Consider the following 22,555-nt stretch of genomic DNA (forward strand, 5'->3'; position numbering starts at 1 on the left):
CCCTCCCTCCCTCACCGAAGGATGCAGAGTTGCTGTCCGTTATCTGCTTAATTCAAATCCTCTTCGTCTTGATGATCCTCCAGTCAGTCAGTCTGTCTGTCTCCGGGTTGCAAGCGGCCGCGGCTCTCGTTGCGCAGAGCGAGCTTCTGTTTTTTTCTTCTTTTTTTTTTCTTTTGCTGCTTTCTGCGCAGACAGCTGCTCTTGGAGACGTTTGTTTCGGTTGTGTCAAGTGAAGCCAGACGTCCGTGGGAAATAATGTGCTGGTTTGAAACTGAAAAAGAGGCGGCAGATGGCTGCAGCCCTCGAGGAGGGGGAGCGTCTCGGCTGCTGCTTCTGCGCACAGTGCGCTGCGAGAGAGCAGAGCGCAACAATCTGCACGACAAACAGCTGATTGATTCAAAAAAAACAAAGCTGGTATTTGCAGTGTGCGTGTTGCAGGACCAAAAAAAAAAAAAAAAAACCCAGCTCATTATTATTCTACCAGTCAGCCAGTGGATTTTCAGGGCTCTGCTGTAAACAGATGGTCAAAGTGGCATTATTGTCTATAATCAGTAACATAATGAAATAATAAAGATCATAAAGATCAGTAAACCTTTCTAACAATATATGTTTGGTCTCGTATTTGACAGTTTGGCTACTTCTGCTCAGTGATGAAAAAAAATAGCCTGAATATATTTGTCAAAAACTACCCAAAAACAATTCTGATTTGCGTCTTTCCTTTTTATGTTGCTTCATACACTGAGGGATGGAGGCCTCAAAAGATGTAGGCACACAAATATAAAACTTGAGTATCCATCCATCCATTTTCTTCCGCTTATCCGGGGCCAGGTTGCAGAGGCAGCGGACAAAGCAGGTCATTCTAGACATCCCTCCCCATAGCAACGCTTTCCAGTTCTTCCTGGGGGATCTTGAGGCTGTCCCAGGCCAGATGAGATACATAATCCCTCCAGCGAGTTCTGGGTCTGCCCCGGGGTCTCCTCCCAGGTGGACGTGTTCGGAAAACATCCAAAGGAAGCCTCCCCAGAGGCATCCGAATCAGATGTCCAAACCACCTCAACTGGCTCCTTTCAACGCGAAGGAGCAGTGGCTCTACTCCGAGCTCCCTCCGGATGTCAGAGCTTCTCACCCTATTTCTAAGGCTGAGCCCGTCATGGGTCTAGCCAGCTCCGCCCCCTTCCGGCCATCCGTTCCCCTGCCGGTGCGTCGCCGGTCTGTGAGGCTCTTTGCAGCTGCTGATTAGTGGATTAGATGCAGCTGCGAGAGCCTCACACCTGCAGCTCATTCTATCTGCTGCTATATAGACCGGCTTCACACGGAAGGGGATGTGGGACCATACTGCATTACTGCCTAGACTCCAGCCGATGAGACGCCGCCGTCTTTAGTGGAAAGGACGTGGACCCCTGCCGCCCTAGTCTGGAGAGGGCCTGCATAAATTAGTTATAAATTATTATAATATATAAAAAACAAGCAAATCAACTAAAACAAGAGCAGCTAGAAGTAAAGTCTAATCAAATTCAAAACCTGAATTGCCCTAAGCATAAAAATTGATGAAGTTTTATATTGTTCAGCAGGGTTTTCCAGGTTGCACTGAATAAAACTGGATTTTTCATACTCAGTAAAAACAGCCAGCAGTGTAATCCAATCATCTGCGCTTGTAGCGTAAGAGCGCAGATTTCAGACAGCAATGAACTAACGTAAGACAGTAACAATCAGGAAGAGCTTCATAAATTAATAAAAGATATTGTCTGTAAAGCCTTACAGAGAGGAAGGGCAGCCCAGTCTGAGCAGACAGCACCCAGTTACACATATTAACTATCACCAGTAATAAATCTTAATGGAGGCAGATAAACTGTCTCCAATGAAAGGTAACCATGGTTCAGCACTGATAGAAAAGTGGCCTCAATAAGGGTTTTGTTTTCTACAGTGCACAAAAAACCCCAAAATAAAACATGATTTATTTCTGTAAGCAAAACTATTTTTGTGTTTGTTTAGTCACCAGTTTGGACACATGACATTTAGAAGTCAACTTCTGTTCAATCAACATTTCCAGACCTTTGTGCTCTGTAACTGTTTCGATACTTGTGCCATCCGTAGTAGAAATGACCAGATTGCCAAAAGCAATGTCTTGGGTTCTGGCGAAGATAATGAATTTAGATTTTTATGCCTTTAGGAACTAATTTATGCTTGCTGAATGAAGCGTAGCAAAGCAGCGCTGAAGGGATTTAACACAGAATGAACTCTATCTAAACCATGGTACAAAACTGAGTCATCAGCACAAAGACCTACATTACAATAAGATACAGAGAAGACAATGTCGTCTATATAAAATTTGAACATCGCCGGCTCCAGGATTGAACCTTGTAGGACTTTTTCAACTTTTACAATTACAGGCTGAACATTTCTGATCATCACACACTGCTGTCAGCCGACAAAGTAACTCTGATTCTCTTTACAAGGGATTTCACAAAAACTAATACTGTGTCGACTATATCAAATGGCTTGAAAAGAGGAAATAAAAAGAGCTGCACAATGTTTCCTTTTGTCCAGAGCTGTACTATTATCATTTAAAACAAAAGCAGCAGTGAAAAAGTGCTGATCTTTTCTCTAAAAACAAAGTGATGTATTCTTATGGAAGAGTTTGATGCAAGGAATGATATAAGTAAATTCTATGCTAAGGATTCTGGGATCTTTGCAAGACATGATAATTTCGAGATAGCACTGTAATTGTTGAGGTCAGATGCTTCCCTGTTGGCTTTTTGGATGCTGATTTTATTTACAAAACTATATTCATTTGTAAAATGAATACTGTTTGCCTTAGATTACCACAACAACATTCAAATTACCCATTAGGCTGATTCCACAAAAACAAAGATTAGAGAAAAATGACTCTAACTCTTTATTTACATAAATAGTCTGAATACTACTTCTGCCACTTCATTTGTTTAATTGGACACCTGAAGTTCAGCTAAAAATGTATTAAAGTTTACAAATCCTAGTCACAATTTTATCCATCACATGTACATTATTTTGATACATTCAGCTCTAATTGGCAGCAATCTGTACAAAGTTTCCATCTACAGCTGTTGTTAGCTGCACTATCATTAGAAAAACAAAAAAATCACATATTTGCATTCAGTAATCATAAACAGACATCTTCAGATCATTATATCCCAGCTGGAGGAGCTGAGGAAGGAGAGAGCAAAAATGAAAACAACTCTGCAAGGTGTTAATCCTATGTCTGTCTCTCTTTCACTCTCTGCTGATTCATAAAAAGTCTCTGCGTGACTCACTGGAGATCTCAGTCGCACATGACGATCCATCGCAGCTCTGCAGTGACACTGTGTGATGATAACGCTGCCAAGCCAAGTGTGACTGCAGTTCACAACAGCCACAACAAGAACTATACCAGTTAAGAGAGAAGCCTGTGTGAATATTCAGAGTGTGCAAAGATTTCAGAACCACGAGCAGCAACTCTGGGAAAACTTTTTCTGCTACATCACACATGGTCCCTTGACATGACTGATGTGATTCCCTAAATTAATGATACCCGGAAAAGCAGAATTTGTGTGGTAATGTTGCACCCTAGAGGTAGTGTGAATTTACTGCAGAGCAAGTTTCAAATGCTGATTTCAATGTGTTCTTTTCTTGGTGGCTGAGGAAGAATTAAGAATGAATTTTGTCACTAAACAGGTGCTTTGTTGCATGTGTCCTGACCTGACAAGAAGTGATTGTGGCAGCTGATTTAATTTCGTGATGTCATTACAGGTTCGACATGAGAGGAATAAACTTTTCTCCAACCAAAGATATTCAGGACCGAATCTCACAAAAGTCCTGCTTGGAAAAGTGTGTTTAAAGGACATGTTTAGGTTTGTTCTTTGTATTAAAAATGCTCTTTGTGTGTGTTATGTGTGTGTCTGTGGGGGACAATGCAAGAGCTGCAGGTTATTTGGCTGCAGGTGGTTTTAGAGTCTGTTAAATATATGTAAAGGAAACTGAGGTTTTGTGTCGTGGATGTGTGGGACATCTGTATGTGCACACCGAGGGCCGGCTATATGGTCACTGTGGGCTCTTCACATCGGCCTGCTGAGTTTGCTCGTCTCTTTGTCACGTCTGAGCTGCTGCTGCTACCATCAGCAGAAACACACACACACACCCACATACACCAACATATATGCCTGTCCTGTCTCACATTCAGACCTCAATAAATCCACTTTGATCAGAAGCGTGCTCACAAAAATAGTCTGTTATTTGCAATACGTACTCATGTATCACTTTCTCTTGTTCTTGCTCAGTACTAGACTTTATCAGGAAACTAGATGGACATGCACATGAAAACACACACACAGACAGAGAGTCTGGACAATGTGCTGACCTCAGTAAGCCATTCCTAAATGTTTATTGTTCAGTGTTGCAAGAGGAGAGAGGAGTGTGAATGCTCAGTTATGTACCCACCAGCTGCTCATGCTGTTATTATGTTCCCTAATTTAATCACACAATGACAGCAAATACTGTATAAAACACCTTGAAATTCATATGATTAGAATAAATGACACAAAGAGCATAAAATGATCTGAAAAGACAGACGTTTGTGTTTAGAAATTAAGAAAAATGAGACGGCCTGGTACAGATCATTCAAAAGTATAAAAAGCAATGCACAGGTCAACTGACTCAGCCTCCTTTCATGCTATTAGCACCATTTTATCCCTGTGTAATGATGCTCTATTGCGCGCTGCTGTCTGAAAGTGAAGCTGCCAATTACGGCTCACTAGTCGATGCCAAAGTGCTGCCAGACCTGCCAATGAGGCCTTTCAGCTGGTGCCACCACCTCCTGTTAACCTTTATTGTTGATTTATTCAGTTGTGCAGATTTTCCAAAAATAGTAACAGGTACTTTCATTCACAACTCGCATATAAACCACATAGTAACAACAGGACAAATGCTTGACAGAGGAGGCTGTGTGATGGAATGCTGCCATTTGAATTTCTGATAAATTGATTGCAAAATATTTTGTGATCAATAAAACAGTACGTTTAGATTCCCACCATGACCAGCATCTTCTTATTTCAACTCAGTGTTAATGTGATTTATTCAGTTAGTTCATTTGTCATTAAACTGGAGAAATTAGGTTAATGTTTATCTGCATTTTTCAAATTATCCAGCACAAATTGGAGACAAAGAAGGCTTCACAAACAGAAAGTTGTCTGATTAGTATGTTGCACATAATGAGGGTTGCAGTGATGAACTTATTCCAATGATAAAAAGAATATCTTTAAAAATAATTTCATTTAAATAGCACCTTTTAGTCAAAAAATGGATGTTTAGGAAGATCATATTACAACTAAAAGCCAGCCAGGCCAAAAAAAACCAAACAAAAATAAACCATTACAGTAAATCATACAAACGCAAAATACAGAGTCTAATATAAATACATTAAAAGAACAAACACTAATTGATACAAATAATATGAGCTCAAAACATGTCGCAGCACAGAATAACAAACCTGAAAATAGACGGCATCACATAAAAAAAAGTGATGCGGATAAATAAATCCTGTCTTGCCACAGACCTCAAAGCTCTACACAGTTAAAAATATATGGAAAAATGCATAGTTTCATTCATTTCACAGCCTGTTCAGTGACACCTTGTATCAGTGTTAATAAGTGTGATATGAAATATAATAATTCAAAGAAGATATCACTTTTACTGACTGACTGACTAGGGATTGATTAATAAAATGTATGGTCATTTGCCCGAAATTTGCTTTAGAAGTATAAAAATGACAATATGTTCAATGTTTTCTCATTAATAAATCACAATACCACTTAAAACATGATGTGAGGTTAGGTTCTTACTGAAAAATACAATCCCACATGAATCCTACAATCAATTCTTGCAGCTTTTATTTAAAAATCAATGGAAACAGCAACATTAAGTGCTTTCTCACTGAACTGCATTTCATCTGTTTGTTAATTGATCCACATACTGCTGTGGAAAGCTGCCCTGTTATTTCCCCTTAACGTATAGATTCATCACAGATGCGTACGTAACACAGTATAGCCGTGTGCCCTCTTTGTGTTTGCATGAATCACTGTGTCAGTGTGTTAACCCCTCTGTGGCTCGCACAACAAGACAATGGAGTCCAAAGCAAAGTGCTGACATGAGGCCAGGCGTTCCTGCCCCCCGGCCCCCCGATACCCGCGGGTGTATATATACCCCCACACACACTGTGTCTGCAGACGGTTCAGCGGAACCCTACGACACACGGCTCACCAGTTTGGGTAGGTCCAACTAGTAGTTAACAATACAGAACAGTTTCCCAATGTGTGGACATGATGTTGTTTGGGCCTCTAATGCAATATAACAACGAACAACAAGGAGTCTGAACTGACTGGAGGGAATCCAGCTGTACTGCAAATGAGGGAGTCATTTAAAAAAAGAAAGGAAAACAAATGAAAAAGGGAAGAGAAGGTTAAAAGCTTGCATTGTAGTTTCTTGGAAGAGAGCAAACAGTGAGACAGAAACCTTAGAGAAAGCTAATGTCACTTAGAGTAGCAGCCAGAATGACAAACAGATGAATACTTAGATTGAAAGGACTGAGACGGTGGTTCTATTACGCTGCTTTGTTTCTCAGTTTTGACTGTCTGTGTATGTTCACCACAGGTACTGCTGAAATTGACGACAACATGGCTCTGACAAACCCCATGCCCATGGGCCCTTGGAAGGTGAGCACTTGTTTCACGCCACATCTCCCATGACCACTGGGACCAAAAGAAGTTTCATTTCATGATTAGGCTCAGTGGTCTTATATATCTTGTATTTAAATACCAAGCTGTATTCAGCTCCTGTTCTCTTTTGTGCTTCACAGATCACTGTGTACGATCAGGAGCACTTCCAGGGCAGGCGTATGGAGTTCACCGCCTGCTGCCAGAACATCATGGAGTGTGGGATGGAGAACATCCGCTCCCTGAAGGTCGAGTGTGGCGCGTACGTATCCAGACAGCTTTTGTTCACTTCTGAGCTGATTTAAAAGCTATAATGGATCTTTAGATTTTGTGGGGACTTATAGAGTGCGCTAACTATCCATCTCCTTGTCTTCTTACCTGCAGCTGGGTGGGCTATGAGCACTCCAGCTTCTGCGGCCAGCAGTTTGTCCTGGAGAAGGGAGACTACCCTCGTTTTGAGGCCTACAGCGGCAGCAACTCCTACCGCATCGAGAGAATGATCTCCTTCAGGCCCATCTGCTGTGCTGTAGGTTTAGCATAAGTCACTCTAAAAGCCCTGAGCTGATTTTAACTTAGTCTCAAGTGGTGCTAAACCTCCTTTCTTTCTCCTCTTGTGCGCAGAGCCACAAGGAGTCCCGCATGACCATCTTTGAGATGGAGAACATGATGGGTCGTCAGTTTGAGCTGTGTGATGACTACCCCTCTCTGCAGGCCATGGGCTGGATGAACAACGAGGTTGGATCTATGCACATTCAGAGTGGAGCGTAAGTGCACGTATGATATAATCTGAAGTTTTACACACCTGAAAAACACATACTGTCTGGAAATCTGCTCTCTGGACTCACTCAAAGGAACACTTTTAGCTGTGTTCAGCTCTGAATATTAAATTAGCATGTTCTTGTGTCTCCCGGCAGCTTTGTGTGCTACCAGTTCCCTGGTTACCGTGGCCACCAGTACATCATGGAGTGCGACTGTCACGGAGGAGAGTTCAAGTGTTACCGTGAGTTTGGCTCCCACGCCCAGACTCCTCAGATTCAGTCCATCAGGAGGATCCAGCACTGAGAGGGGAGCGCCTCCTTCATACCTCCTTATCTCCTCCTCTTCTCCCTCCTCCTGCACTTCCATCCCTCCTTCTCCTCTTCCTCTTTTCCCACAACCTCCAGCTCTCCAGCCCCGCCAGTCCGGCTAAGCAAAGTAGGATCCGGGACTGGACTTCAGGTGCTCACTGGTGTCAGTTGGTCACAGCACTTTTGTTTTTTTCAAAGGAAGCATCACAAAAGAAAGGAAAAATGTAAGAAAGACAGAAAATAGGAGTGACAGAATTGAGAAAAAGTTGAGTCAATGTGAAAGAGAAAGGCCTCGTCTGCTGAAGTTGGCTGCATAATGGTGAAACCACCTCAAAGTTTTTGCTCTTTGTCCATCTCCATCCACCACTGATGGCATCATCATCGTCATTGTTTTTTACATCAACGCAACATCCAGTCTTGCTGTTCCTGTGATATCCATGACTGCCAATGTTCAAGACGATGAATAAAGAGAATGAGCAAAAAGACAGAAAGACTCCCAGTACTGACCTGTACTTTAATCACATCTGTTTTGTTTGTCTGTGTTGACACTCGCACACCACTGGAGAGCAGCAAACACCTCATAAAATAACAATCAACCTGCAACATATGAACTTATTGAGTGAATCCATGAGTAAAAAGTTAAGATATGAATAAGACTTATCCTCTTAAAACCCCCAAACTCCTGAGAACTTTATTTGAATTAGTGGACATCTCAAAATTTTCAACGATAGCAAATATGTTACTCTCTTTTGAGGAAATATGTATAAAATTCTTTATTTTTGCAGGGACAGGGTTAGCTAGCTGCGAATTTGCACCTGTCATCCCTGAGCAGGAACACAAAAAACAACCACAGAATGATAAGCACCCTGCATGAAATACCACTAAACCTTAAAATCCATCAGTGTGAGGCAGTCTGCACTATTTCCATTTTACTTAATGGTCCACGCTTTCAAAAGCAAACAAAACAACAAAGAAAAACATAAAAAGACATGGTGTTCTAGCACTGTATATTTTAAGCTTAAATTTTATCAAATCGGTTCTATTTTAATAGAATAACAATTCTGTACATAAACTATAGGCTACTATTGATCAGTGCTGGCCTATAGTAACAATATTTTAAATGATACCAAACAACATAAAATTTGCATTAATGTAACCATTTTAAAATTAATCAAAAGAAAACAAAAACTTAGCATCATTGGATTAAACAACCACACAAACTGCTTTTGGACATGACTGACTTGTTAGACTGTGTATATGCTAGATGAGGGGTCACCAACCTTTTTGAACCTGAGAGCAACTTCAAGGGTACTGAGTAGTACGAAGGGCACCTTGTTTGATACAAACTTCCTCAATAGCAAACTTGCGCCATCATCTTTAAACAATAATAATAATAATGAAAATAATATGTAAAAAGACTGTCTGATCACATTTATGTTAATTATTCCTTACAATAATTATTAACGATTTCCACAACAATGACGGTAGGAAAAACACACACACACACACACACACACACACACACACACACACACACACACACACACACACACACACACACACACACACACACACATATGTAAATCTGTTCCAATATTTAAAAGTTAGAAGTATCCCATCTCTGAAACTTTGGTAAATATCTTTCTTGGCAGTTTTGTATGAATCAGCATATTTGCAGCATTTTGTTCAAAATCACACCAGTTACATTTCTGTGCAAATTATCACTTCTAACATTTTTAGGAAATCATTAACTGTCATCAAATCATGCTTCATTTGTGCAAACCCCTACCTTTGTAACATTTTTGAACAATTCATGAACTCTGTCCCATGTTTGCAAAAATTATCAGTTAGGTAAGAAAGAAAAATTAACTCTTTCACATTTTGAAATGAATCCTATCACATTAGTACTAATCACCAGCATTGCAACATTTTTAACAGATCATAACAACAAATCATTACATGTTTTCAACAAATTATTTTCACGTTTTTATGTAATGGCACGGTGTTTTGAATGACAACATGTTACCTCTTTCTTTGTCTGTAAATGTGTGTTAGTGGGAAGCCTGGCATTGCAGAGCTTATCATGTCTTACCTTTACCTTGCAGCTCACAGTTCAGATGGTTCAGTTTCCCAGTGATGTCCGTTAAAAATGCAAAGGCAAGAATCCACTCAGTGTCCTCAAGAACCGAGATGTCTCCCTTTGGATCGCATGAACTCTTTGATTTCGGCCAACAGTGACAAAAAACGCTGCAAAACTGTTCCCCTGCTGATCCATGGGGTTTCTGTGTGTAGTAACAGGTCACCATGTTCAGCTGACAGCTCCTCCAGCAGCACCTTCAATGTCCTGGTTGTTTGGCTTTGGAGCCATTTATGATCTTCACGACACGAGTCATCACATGATCAAATCCGGCCACTTTTGTACATACATATGTCCTGCTGGTGAATGCTGCAGTGGTAATGTAGGAATGTTGGGAAGTCTGGATCACCTCTGCATCCTACAATGAAGCCTGCATGCCGACCCGTCATGGAGGAGCCCCGTCAGTCGCCACTGAAACAAGCTTTTCTAATGGTACATTTTCTCCAAGAAGAAACTTTTCGCCGCGTAGTAGCTGTCAAAGCTGCCTTTAAGTCCCGGGTTTTCCTGTCCGTAGTGCGCATACAGTCTATGTGCGCTAGCAGGTGGCTAGTTAGCATGGAAGCTTTGTAGCGGCTAAAGTCGCGTCTCTCCACATTGTGCCGCTTTGCCGTCGCAATAGCCGCCCCGCAAATAGGACACATACATTTATCTTTCACTGTCGTGAAAAAGAACTCTTCCTCCCAGTCATCGTGAATAAATAGTGTTTTCTCTTTCACTTCTCTGTCATGTGTTGGGGGTAAAAACCACATCTAGCTTCCCAAAGTGTCTGCGCCCGGAAGCTTCAGCAAAGAGTGACGTAGTGGTTGGACATGCGCAGTGAACTCTGACCCGGACAAGATCAAAGTTTATTTACGCCGAAGACATTTTTGTTTTTCAAAAAAATAAAAAATATTGTAATTTAAAATCTGCATTAATTTAGGTATTTTTGATTTAAAAAGAACAGCAACTATAATTTTTGATAAGGAATTTCATGGTGACTACGAGGCACCCGCGGGCACTGTGTTGGCGACCCCTGTGCTAGATACTAAAATAATAAATAATAAAAGTTAACAAAAATCTGACACATCCCACTAAACTAAGCTATGTTTGAGAGAAGAAAAATGAATATACTAAAACAAATATAAAAAACATTAAATGCTTATTGTTGTGAGCCACATTTATATAGTATAAAAAAGCATATAGATCTGTGTCAAACTTCTAATAGCTGATAGAAAAGATACAGGAAAAGCCTCTGTGGTGAGAGTGTGTAGGAACTACATAACTGAGCTGACACAGCTGTAGGAAAAACAGATGTTTGACTAAAAAAATCAATAAAAAACAGTTTGTAACAGGCTGACAAAGGCTGTATGGAGATTGTGTCAGAATTCTGTTACATCTTTTGAATCTGTTATCAGGTATATTTAAACTCTCAGTTTGTTACATACACATCTAAGGAGAATATCTTTCCTTTTTTTCCCTCAAAAATAATTAATTCTGACCTTAGTCAAAGTATTTATATGATTATTTTTCAAATTAAGTAGCTGTTGAAAGAGACCAACTTCATTTACTCACGCATAGATTTCACATTAAACAAATGGTCAGTATGTATGATGTATTGCTGTACATTAAACTACACATTACTGTATAAGGATTTTAAATGAGCTAAGACCTAGCAACCTGCAACATCAAAATTCATAAACATTTTCCAATAATTGTTATTTTAAAAGAAATGAAAATTTTGACATTTTAAATTTAATTGACTGGAAAATAGCAAAACTCATATATTTACATTAAGTAAATTGGAAAAGATAAGTTGATTTGATAATTTTTAAAAATGTTTTACAGTTGGCCTATAAAAACAGCTCTGACCTTTGATATTTGAAGAAGGTTTTGCTGATAATCGTGTTGTACTTTAACTTGAGTGAAAGTGCAGCTCTACTTGTTCTACACAACACACATTATTGTGAAAATACATCAGAGGAAATACTTTGCAACCAATCATTGATATATTTTAGCCACTAAGCAATGAACCACCAAAGTCTGCTATTTGTTTGACATTTTACCCCATTCAACAATGAGAAACATGGGATTACTATGAGGTGCAGCTGCCGTCAGTCACCCCTAGAGGTCGCTGTGGGTGAACATGAAGTGCGACAGTTGTTTCTTCTTGACGGCTGATGATGACATGTCAACAACAAACATGGCAACCAGCAGCAACTACTGGGAAGGTACATAATGTTACAGTCTGTGATTTAAAACCACTGACAGCATCTACATCTCTTATTGTTCATCTTCCGTTCAGTTTAACCGCATTTAACATGTTTCTTAACACGCACCGTTAATAAAAAATAAACTGCGGATAGGAGATGCGTTTAGCAAATTGATGCTAACCTGTTAGCTTCTTAGCCGCTAACGTCGAAGTTGAAAAGTTATTAGTCAGATGTTAAACCTCAAAGTACTTCATGTTCTCCTTCCAGCTGGCTTAAATGTCACCAAAGTGCATGTAACTTGTCTGTTTTACCCTTTGCCTCGTGTTTAAAGCACAGTGTGGAAAATACAGCTAAGCATCAGCAGTGAAAGTTTCACCCAACGAATATCTGGCATCATAAACAAATAGAAGTTTATGTCTGCACGTCTTCCTGGATGTTTCTGCTTTTATGTTGGAATGACTGTCAAAGCAGTGTTTCATTTTGATTTCATTTGGTTTAAGTGGAAAGAGAGTCTCATTTTCTCTTCCTCTGTACGAACACAAGAGAGATACCCTGAAATATTGTGGTGTAGATGATCAAAACATTCACTTTGTCTGTAATTTATAGATTTTGTTGTAAACAGCGATAATCTAAAGATGCCATTGTGAAAGCTGTTTTTCCTGTTGTATGGAAATCTATGGGAAGTAATCAATCACTCTTTGCTCATATGAATTTAGGTTGTCTTGGAAAGTGAATGTAAACTGGCATGACACAACTGTAAAAATTCTATTCGTTCTGTGACAACACCTCTTGTCATTAGTGATTATTCTTTATTTTCAGGCATTTGGTCTAGAAAATGTCAGAAATAGTTGAAATATGGCAATCAGTGTTTTCCTAAACCCAAGATTATAAATGTCTTGTTTTGTTCACAGTCCAAAAATATGCAGTTTACTGTCATAGAGGAGTGAAAAAACCATAAAATATTCAGATTTAAGAAACTGCAGACAATTCTGACTTCTCTTTCTTTTAGAGTGACTCAATTCATAGGAGTTTTATAACTTCTAAAATGGTCAAATATTTTGCATGACTCCAAAGTGAAAGTCTACCCTGCTACAACAGTGTCATTTTAATGCTATAATATCATGTCTTGGTAGGTGTCTTATTTGCTGTCTTAAAAACATGCAATGCTTATGTTTTATGCTCAATGCCATTTCTATTCAAATTTTGTCACTACCATCATGAAGCCACACCAGTGCCAGGTTCCTTCTATCTAGCCTACCTCTAATTGCCAAATTTTCATTTTTTTAGCCAGACATGGAATGTCTGTATCTTGAAATGTGTATCCTGAATGTCTCTCTCTTTGTACACTCAGATTTGCGTAAACAAGCGAGACAGCTGGAGAACGAGCTGGATCTGAAGCTGGTCTCCTTCAGTAAACTCTGCACCAGCTACAGCAGCAGCAGTCATGACCAGCGAACAAGAGACAGCAGGTCAGCAGCACTTCATTTAACAATGAGAATGTACTCTTGACTCAAATGAAATCTGCATAGATGTTTAAAATGTTTTTGTGCTTTCAGAAGCCATAAAGGATATCTTTATTGACTACCATGAACATTTAGTATTTTTTTATTTCTACATAATAAGTGATGTTGCACAACATTTGAGTAATATATTTAGTATTTTTAACAAACTGTTGTTTTGTGTTTTGATTAGCAACCGGGCAACACAGTGCACCAACCACTCTGACAATATTTTTATCCTATTTCAATTTAGAGAATTGTGTTAAAATGTCAATTTCTTGATTTATGTTGAACCAATCTGTGCACTAAATTTTTTTCTATTCAACATTATTATCTTTTCCCTTTCCCTCCTAAACCAGGTCTGATTCTCTTGGCTCCTCTCAAGACAACATGCTCGTAGCCATGACCACTGAGCTGGAGCAGCTCTTGGCCAGTGTAAGTTAAATATCACTCATAATTCATCATGAATGGCCACAATTGAATGGTTTTTATGCTTCCATTAGCAGCTGATTGTGTAAACCTGGATTTTTATATGTTGATAGAAATGCTGTTTATATTTCAGTTGTACATACTGTTAAATGGCTGTGTTTGCTCATTATAATACATTTATCTTTATTTTCAGATCTCTTTTACTGTTTACCAAAAAGATCACTTATTGCTTAAAAATCAATGCTTCTGTGTTTACATGATATTAATTTTATCCTTTTTGTTTTTGCAGCTTACATCAGTCAATGACAAAATGGCAGAATATACAAACACCCCTGGAGCTTCGCCACATAATGCAGCATTGATGCACACCTTACAGAGACACAGAGACATTTTACAGGTACATAACATAACTTGGTTTCATTACTTTCTTTCTCTGAAGAGTGTTTCAGCTCCACAAGTGAATCAGTTAGTCAGTAAGTTAGTATTTTCCGTAGTTTACAGACAAAACATTTTAGAAACTGTAATATATTACAACCTTGTGAATTCCTATCCTGTCCCTCTGTCAGTGTGATCATGTCTGACCGTTGTTCATATCGTTTCGTCCTGTAGGACTACACTCACGAGTTCCACAAAACCAAAAGCAACTTCTTCAGCCTGCGAGAGCGAGAGGATCTACTGGGATCAGTTCACAGAGACATTGAGTAAGCACCTTCAAAAAGCTCTAGACAATAACAAACATTGTATATTCTCAGAAAATGCAACATAATACCACCTGGTGATGAGAAATACATATGAACATTATATATACATACATGCATATGACCAACATATGAAACATTGTTTTGGCATTCATTTTGTGACCTTTCACATATGACAAAACTGGGCTACAACTAATGATTATTTACATTGTCATTAAATCTGCATAGTTTTTTCGTGATTGATCAAGTTATTCCTTGGCCTGTTGTCAGAAAATTCAAGAAATGTCAATCAAAGTGTCCCAGAGTCCAATGTGTCATGTTCATATGATTATTTACCATCACAGAATGCCGCTTTGACTGTAAAAGTTTCAGTCTGTGACCCACATTCAGTTTGGTTGGATTGTTTGGTTAAAATGCAACTAAATGTGCTGCTACTGATTATTTATTATTTTTTGTAATACGTGAATAATTTTTTACACTCTAAAATATCTGAAATGGTTTTTAAAACTGAGTGCAGGTTGACAGGCCTTAGATGATGTGCTCAAAATGCTTGTTTTTTTTTCCCCAACTAACAATCTGAAATCAATGCTATTCCATTGATTATAGCAGAAGACTAATAAAACTACCAAATATTTACATTTGAAAGTTAAAGCCACAGAATATAGTGGAATTTTTGCTCATAGAAATGAATGAAACCTTTAAAGTTATTACAGATTAATTTTTTGTTAAGCTACAAATAATTTTTTCAACTCTTTACTCAATTGTAATGTAGCCTGAGGGATTGATTTTGATACTTTTTAAAACCTGTTAAGGGATTTTCTGGGTCATTTCATTAATTTTGACCTTTTCTAAAGTGTGTCTCTTGCAAGTCCTCACACTTTATGGAAATTCAGTATTAATCATTTGTGAACTCTAAATCTGCATTATGTTGGCACTTTCTACCTCTCCCTCCGGAATTCCTTTCATGCCTCCATATCATTTCTTCCATTTTTAGCTTTCGCTGCTGCCTTTCTGATTTATTTGTCCTATCTCTTCCTTCCCCTCCTCCTCACTGGATTTTTGCTTGTGTCCTTTTTGACTTCTCTTTCTTTTAGAGTGACTCAATTCATAGGAGTTTTATAACTTATAAAATGGTCAAATATTTTACATGACTCAAAAGTGAAAGTCTACCCTGCTACAACAGTGTCATTTTAATGCTATAATATCATGTCTTGGTAGATGTCGTATTTGCTGTCGTAAAAACATGCAATGCTTATGTTTTATGCTCAATGCCATTTCCATTCAGATGCTGTCACTACCAACGTGAAGCCACACCAGTGCCAGATTCCTTCTATCAGATTCCTTCTTAACCAGCAGGAGGCAGAAATGTCCAGTCTGTTTCCAAATTCCCCCACCCTTTAATGCTCTCCATCCCCTCTATCATGTTTCAGCCTCTAATAAGAGGCACCTCCTTTTATTAACCGATCTCCCTCCATCTCTCTTTCCTCTCTCTCTCTGTCTGTATCCCTCTCTTTCTCTGGGGATATCTTTCCTAAGTGCCTCCTACAGTAAATCAAACCACAAGGCTTTCATTCAGCCAAAGCCGAGTGAGAGTGGTTACATCGGCTCTGCCTGATCCAGAGTAATGCTTTATCAGGGGAGGAGAGAGAGAGCAAGACAGTCAGACAGAGGGAGAGGGGGAGAGGCAGCGTCCTGATCCGAGGTTGAATGATTACAAAAAAGATGAGAGTGAATTTTAATTAACCCCACAGAGATGAGAGGTGTGGAGAAACAGTGCAGGGAGTGGGACAACAGGACAGATAATGGATCATGAACTGAGCTGATGATGAGTCCGAACAGGGAGGGGATGGTGTAAATAAGAGATGGAGGACGGTGCTTTGGTTTAAGCAGAGCTAATCACTTAAAAGCCTGAATGGAAGAAGAACATAATCAGCATCCAGGCACCAGTTAATAGAGGGGGCTGAAATACCCATTTAGGACTTAAGCAAAAACTGGTGACAAACGTGTTTTTGTTTAGTGTGTGTGTTTGTTTTTTTTTTTTTTAAATTTCCCCTTGTAATGACTTTCATATCCCGATAGTCAGGTCATAATTTCAGTTTATGGAGCTTTGTTGGCTACTTGTAAGACTAAGGCTGTAAATCTGCTCATTACAAATATTTTTATTACTTTGATCTAAGTCTTCCATAGGTTTTACTAAATAGTGTTTGTCTTGGAACAGTTTTATATTTAGTGATAGTTGTGGGTTCTTGACTGGATTTGAAGTTAATGTAACAAAGTAATTTCCTGCAAGGATCAGTACAGTATTTATCTCTCTAGCTATCAACCTATCGAGTGCTTAGGTCAACATAACGGTGATAACAGATATTATGGGTTTTCAATAATGTAACCCAATGGCAGCATGCGCAGACAAAATAAGAGGTGTCTGAGATAGAACCGTGGCAGATGCCACATTTAAATAATAATAACTTTATTTATATAGCACCCTTTAGAACAGCGTTCTCAAAGCGCTTTGACAGTTAAAACATGCAACACAGACAATCAAGCAAGGTATAGGAGACAAGTCAGAGCAGTCAATTGAAATAATGAGTAAAAATGACAATAAATTAAAGGAATAATTAGTTGGATTAGCATGCAAATCAAACAAGGGAACTAGGTAGTTTTAAAATTAAAGAATAAGATTGAGGGTTAAAATTAAAAGTCAAAAAATTATAAAATTAGAGAGACAGCATCACACCAAAGAACCAGGCAGCTAAAATTAAACAAGAGAGAACATCTAAAATAAACAGGACATAATACAGAAATGGAGCAGAAGAAGATGAACTGTTGCTTCTTCTGACTGAGATGGTTCTGTCTATCAGGTAGGAATTAAACCAGCTTCACATGCCAGATGTTATGGTCAAGATTATCACATTTTGAGATCAAGTAGAACTATAACGGCATGAATACCAGAATATATAGACAAGAGGATGTTGTTTTGGACCTTCAACAGAGCAGAGCTCTAAAACTAGACTGGAATTAATCCTGATATTGAACGTATTCAGATAGGCTGATACCTGAGTGAAAACAACTTTTGCAGGATCTCAGAGATAAATGGTAATTTAGAGATGGGTCTGTAGTCATTAAGGTCATCTGGTTTTCTTCTGTAGTGGTTGAACAATTGTCTGTTTGAAGCTGAAGGGAGCGACTCCATTTATTGACAGTTATAAGTTATTGCTAATTCCACAGGGCAGATGGCAGTAAAAACATCCTTAAATATGTTAAACAGTGAAATATCTGGCTGACAGCACGTTAGAGTCATATGAGAAACATCTGTTAGCACTGAAATTATGAGCCTCTGCCTAAATACAACCTCACTAAGCTGCATACGTGGCTCATAGTCATGCCATGTCCTCCGGTGGCCGAGTGATAACCATGTGTCTGTTGTGCCTTTTTTCCATATCATAGCCCCGTCTCTCTATCACATCACAGGACCACTACAGTCTTTATTAAATAGTGACAAAAAAGTGTTGCTGTATCCAGTTCAACTCCCCTTCAGCTGATTCTCTCCTCTGTTTTCTTCCTCAGGTCCTACAAGAGCAGCTCAGGGGTGAATAACAGAAGGACTGAGCTCTTCCTGAAGGAACACGAACATCTAAGAAAGTAAGAGATTTCAGCTTACCGTTGCTGACTTACAACTAACTTAAGGGCTGGTCTGTCTGGGGTTGGTTGTGTTGTCATTTCTGCACATCCTACTTACGTTACATAATACATTTAAATATATCTTTCCCATGTGTGCAGCATTCTGCTTAAAAAGTTGATACAAACCACCATATGTTGTCTTTGACGAAAACAACGAAAAGAAGCGATGCAAAAACAGTTTTATTGCCTTATATCGACTTTATTTTCATTTCTTTAACATTTAGCCATTTTTAGCCCAGTTGTGGGAGAAATAGGAGCCAACTAAAATTGAGGAGAATGATTGTCAAAGGATACTGATTATAAAGAATTGATCCAAAAATAACCTCATGACACATTCGCACATACAGTAGTGTAGTAAATCCCTGACATTCCTCGTGCCTCAGCTAATTCTGATGTGGTTCTCTGAGCCTGTTGAGCCCTGAGTTTTTACCAACAGTATTGTCATTGCCAATATTGGACTTGGCAGCGATTTGTCCTCTTAAAATATGAGCAAGATGAGACTGAAAGCAGTTAATCTCACTCAGATACATGCTGCAATGTTCACTACAGATGAATCAGAAATAAACCACCCACTTTTAGCACATTACCAGCCGTATGACGAATGTAACCCGCCTGCCTCGGTGTATTTGTTCCTTCCTCCTGTGCAGCTGTAGCTTGTTCCAGACACATGGATGTTGCTGATGTTACCCAGAGAAACATTTTCTCCAATATCACCTGTGGAGGAGTAGACATCAGAGAGCACAGAGTCACAAAATCCTCTAGGTGATCCCACATCCCCCTGGGATGCCTTTAGCTTTCATATTGAACTCATGACATGAAGCAGACATAGAGACTGACTCATGTATACTCTGAGATGTTGACCGGTGCTGTGAGGTGGATGTGAGGAAACACTGCTGTGCTTTGTCAACACTGCAGGTTTGATCTTGGCTGCGATAGACGAGGACGTTACTGTTTATGGCTCAGACTGGTTCAGCTCAGGCCCTTATTTCTACAAAACCTAAATAGAGGGAGAGGGAGTGTTTGTTTAACAGAGTTAGGTCAACTAATGTGCAGTAGTGAAATCAGGAAATAATATCAAAATGCTATTGTATGGACATGTGTAAAGTGTTGAAACAATTTGCAAATTTAGCTTTTAGTTGATTAACAAAACACAACATTGCTTTATGCAAGAATTACCAAAAATTACCAAAAAAATAATGAATTCCAGCTTTTAAAGTATGACTAGCTCTTGTTTTGCTGTGAGTCTGCAGTGATTTAATTCACATTTAGTTATGTAGTTCACAACATACGTTACTCGTGATAACATACAGTACTAGTGAAAGGTTAGGACACACCTTCTCATTCTATGGGTTTTATTTAATTAGTTTTCCACGTTGTAGATTAATACTGAAGACAACAAAACTATAAAAGAATATATATGGAATTATGTCGTAAACAAAAAAAGCAGTGTTTTGGAGTTGCACATTTTTTCTTGGTGCTGTTGCTCATTTGGCAACAAGTTATTTAATTTACTGTGGCAGAAACTCAGAAGAGTGTAGCTTCCTGTCATCATTACACAGCTGCAAGTGCAGGGAAGTTGATTTTGATGATCACATCTGGATTCATTTTAAGATTTCAGGTGACAATTTGCCCCTGTGCAGTAATGATGAAGTGGGAACCTCAGTACACACAGTGAGCGATTTCCTAAATGTGAAATCTTTTTGGTCTTGTAGTGGAAGACGTGCCTGTAATAGGATGTATTCCTGCTATGCCTAATTTTTTACTGAATCATAAATCTTAGAGAGGAGCTTTAGGTTTAACAGACATGCAGAACTGTACCTTGGATTGATGCTGCAAAGGAAAATGAATGTGACATTTTGAAATGCTGGAAAAGGTTAAACTAATGTATGAAACTGTAATGGGGCAAATAATGTCTCAGCTTTAGTTTTTTCTCTTGATGTTTTTTAGTTCCACTCATATGTGGTTATTTGGTATTTAGAGATAGTGGAAAAGGACAAGAGAGGGGAGATTTTAGGAGCCAAGAAGAGTTCTTCTGTTTGAGCTAATGGTCTTATACTGTATGTGTTTGTGTGTGTTTACACTGATTGTATGTGTTTATGCTGATATAAGAATATTTCAGTAGTAGAGATGTACAGTGGATCAGATAAATGTATTCCCAAAGTTTTTAAGTTACATTTACAATAACATTGTTTCCTGCTTTGCTTTTTTTTGATGAAATGAATAACCAACCAAATTCAGTTTCCATTTCTTCTTCTTCTTCTTTTTTAATGATTTAATGGTTTTCTAATTGCATCTCTGCTGCCCAAATGACATTCTTTGAGTTTTCTTTGCTTCTAGCAATGGTATTTCCTTTTTTCATAGAGGTGCCAGACTTTAAATTGCAGTGAAAAATGAGACCACAGTAGGTTAAAATGTGACCGGAGAAAAAAAATATATAAAGGAAGTAAGTAAAGAAAGAAAAGTAGAGACTTGCTAAAGCCAGACACTGCTTTGCCTGTGGACTCAGAAAACACAAAGAACAGCAGTGGATAGATGGTGGGAGAGGCTGACGAATAGACGGAGGAAGTATAAAGCACAGTATTGATTTTTTCTCTCTCCAGCCGAGTCTGACAGGATGCACGCTGCTGCCCTTGTATGCTCTGCTCAGCCCCGGACTGAACACTTCATTTTTCTGTCCGTCACTTATCTCGGCTGATAATGGCGGGCGGCAGAAACCTCGTCCATGAGCACGTTCAGGCTCAGTGTCGTCTATCTATATTGTCTTTTTTTGCATGGACCCAAAGCAAATAAAACGTATCTTTCCATGTGTTCAGAGCAGATATACATTACACACATTAACCGACATTAATCGACTTTCCCAAAAATCCCCCATTAACCAGCACTTTCTCCTCTCTCGAGGAACCAGAGGAAGTGCATCTCTTATGATAATAGACTCAACAGGCTGTGTGGTTTCATCGCTCAGGCTTCTCCTCTCCAGTCGTTTCATGACTCATAAATATATATATTTAAAATGATCCCAAAAGGCTATTTTATGAAATGTAAATCCTTCTGTAAGCTCACAAAGTTTGACTTGATCTTACTTTTTGTCTTTTTTCCTGTTTCACAGCTCAGATAGTCTTATTGACAATGCAATAAGGTAAGCTTTATTGCTGCATTCACTCCCCTTCCTCTCCCCTTTTACTCTCACTCACTCAACACACACACGTCATACGCAAACACAGAACATTCAGGTCTGTTCAATCAGCTTAATGTGATGCTGTGAAGATGGCTGTATGTCTCTTCTGGTGCCGCTAATCCCTCATGGTTTGTCTCCCTCCAGTATCGCCATGGCTACCAAAGAGAACATCACATTTCAGCGTGGGATGCTGAAGTCCATTCAAACCAGGGTCACAACTTTAGCCAGTATCCTTTTTATTCTTGAAATCGCTTCTCTTGCGTCTTACTGTCTTTACTTGGTGTGCATGAATCTGCCTCAGCGGGATCTGTGCAGAACAATGAAACAACAAAACACGACTCCATTAGCCTCCATCTGTTTTTTTTTCATGGCTGTGTTATAGGAGCCCAGCTGATGTATTTTCCCTCCTGCTGCTTTCTGTCTCTTACTTACTGCATGAAAGGAAAGCCCGACTCTGATCTTAATTATTTTCCTTCACCACACTCCCCCCCCTCCCTCCCTTCTTCTCTCAGATCGTTTCCCTGCCATCAACAGTCTCATCCAGAAAATCAATTTGCGCAAGAGGCGGGACTCTTTAATTCTAGGTGGGGTGATTGGCGTCTGCACCATTCTCCTGTTGCTCTACACTTTCCACTGACCCAACCTGGACAGCAAACATATTCTGCATAACTCAGACCAAATGTTGCCAAGATCTTTTTATTCTTTCATACGTTCTTTCTTCTATTGTAATTGACTCTGGCTAAACAGTTAAAAGAAACAGATTTTGCTATAAATATCACATCAAAAGGGGACTTACGACTCTCATATTGGAGAGTTTATTTATTTTCTGAATTATGATGATGACATTTCCATCTGGGAACTTGTACATTGCTGCTTACTGTCTGTCGTAACTTTAACTATAAATGCACGAAGTAACATTTTACTGCTGTTGATGTTTCTTAAATAAAGGTGATGAGCTCAC

The 22,555-nt window shown here is 39.1% G+C and overlaps 2 protein-coding genes across 2 annotated transcripts; both read left to right on the plus strand.

Moving 5' to 3' along the window:
- Window positions 1–6,142: 6,142 nt before the first annotated feature.
- LOC111580875 (beta-crystallin A1-like) lies at window positions 6,143–8,280 on the plus strand. The gene is made up of 6 exons (XM_023288789.3): window positions 6,143–6,278; window positions 6,661–6,722; window positions 6,866–6,984; window positions 7,107–7,248; window positions 7,344–7,486; window positions 7,637–8,280. Exons 1-6 carry the CDS (start codon window positions 6,158–6,160, stop codon window positions 7,782–7,784), a joined length of 735 nt encoding a protein of 244 aa, XP_023144557.2. The 5' UTR covers window positions 6,143–6,157; the 3' UTR covers window positions 7,785–8,280.
- Window positions 8,281–12,003: 3,723 nt separating this feature from the next.
- LOC111580871 (Golgi SNAP receptor complex member 1-like) lies at window positions 12,004–22,555 on the plus strand. The gene is made up of 9 exons (XM_023288786.3): window positions 12,004–12,133; window positions 13,467–13,584; window positions 13,974–14,049; window positions 14,333–14,440; window positions 14,653–14,744; window positions 18,306–18,380; window positions 21,526–21,555; window positions 21,739–21,821; window positions 22,107–22,555. Exons 1-9 carry the CDS (start codon window positions 12,049–12,051, stop codon window positions 22,229–22,231), a joined length of 792 nt encoding a protein of 263 aa, XP_023144554.2. The 5' UTR covers window positions 12,004–12,048; the 3' UTR covers window positions 22,232–22,555.

Source organism: Amphiprion ocellaris, chromosome 14, assembly GCF_022539595.1.
Source record: "Amphiprion ocellaris isolate individual 3 ecotype Okinawa chromosome 14, ASM2253959v1, whole genome shotgun sequence".
NCBI lineage: Eukaryota > Metazoa > Chordata > Actinopteri > Pomacentridae > Amphiprion > Amphiprion ocellaris.

Excerpts from the sequence above, each read along its gene's own strand:
- LOC111580875 (XM_023288789.3), top strand. The coding sequence starts at position 6,158 with ATGAGGCCAGGCGTTCCTGCCCCCCGGCCCCCCGATACCCGCGGGTGT. Across the intron at positions 6,279-6,660 it reads CACACGGCTCACCAGTTTGG|GTACTGCTGAAATTGACGAC; the intron begins GTAGGTCCAACT and ends TGTTCACCACAG. Across the intron at positions 6,985-7,106 it reads CTGAAGGTCGAGTGTGGCGC|CTGGGTGGGCTATGAGCACT; the intron begins GTACGTATCCAG and ends TCTTACCTGCAG.
- LOC111580871 (XM_023288786.3), top strand. The coding sequence starts at position 12,049 with ATGAAGTGCGACAGTTGTTTCTTCTTGACGGCTGATGATGACATGTCA. Across the intron at positions 18,381-21,525 it reads GAACACGAACATCTAAGAAA|CTCAGATAGTCTTATTGACA; the intron begins GTAAGAGATTTC and ends CCTGTTTCACAG. Across the intron at positions 21,822-22,106 it reads CAGGGTCACAACTTTAGCCA|ATCGTTTCCCTGCCATCAAC; the intron begins GTATCCTTTTTA and ends TTCTTCTCTCAG.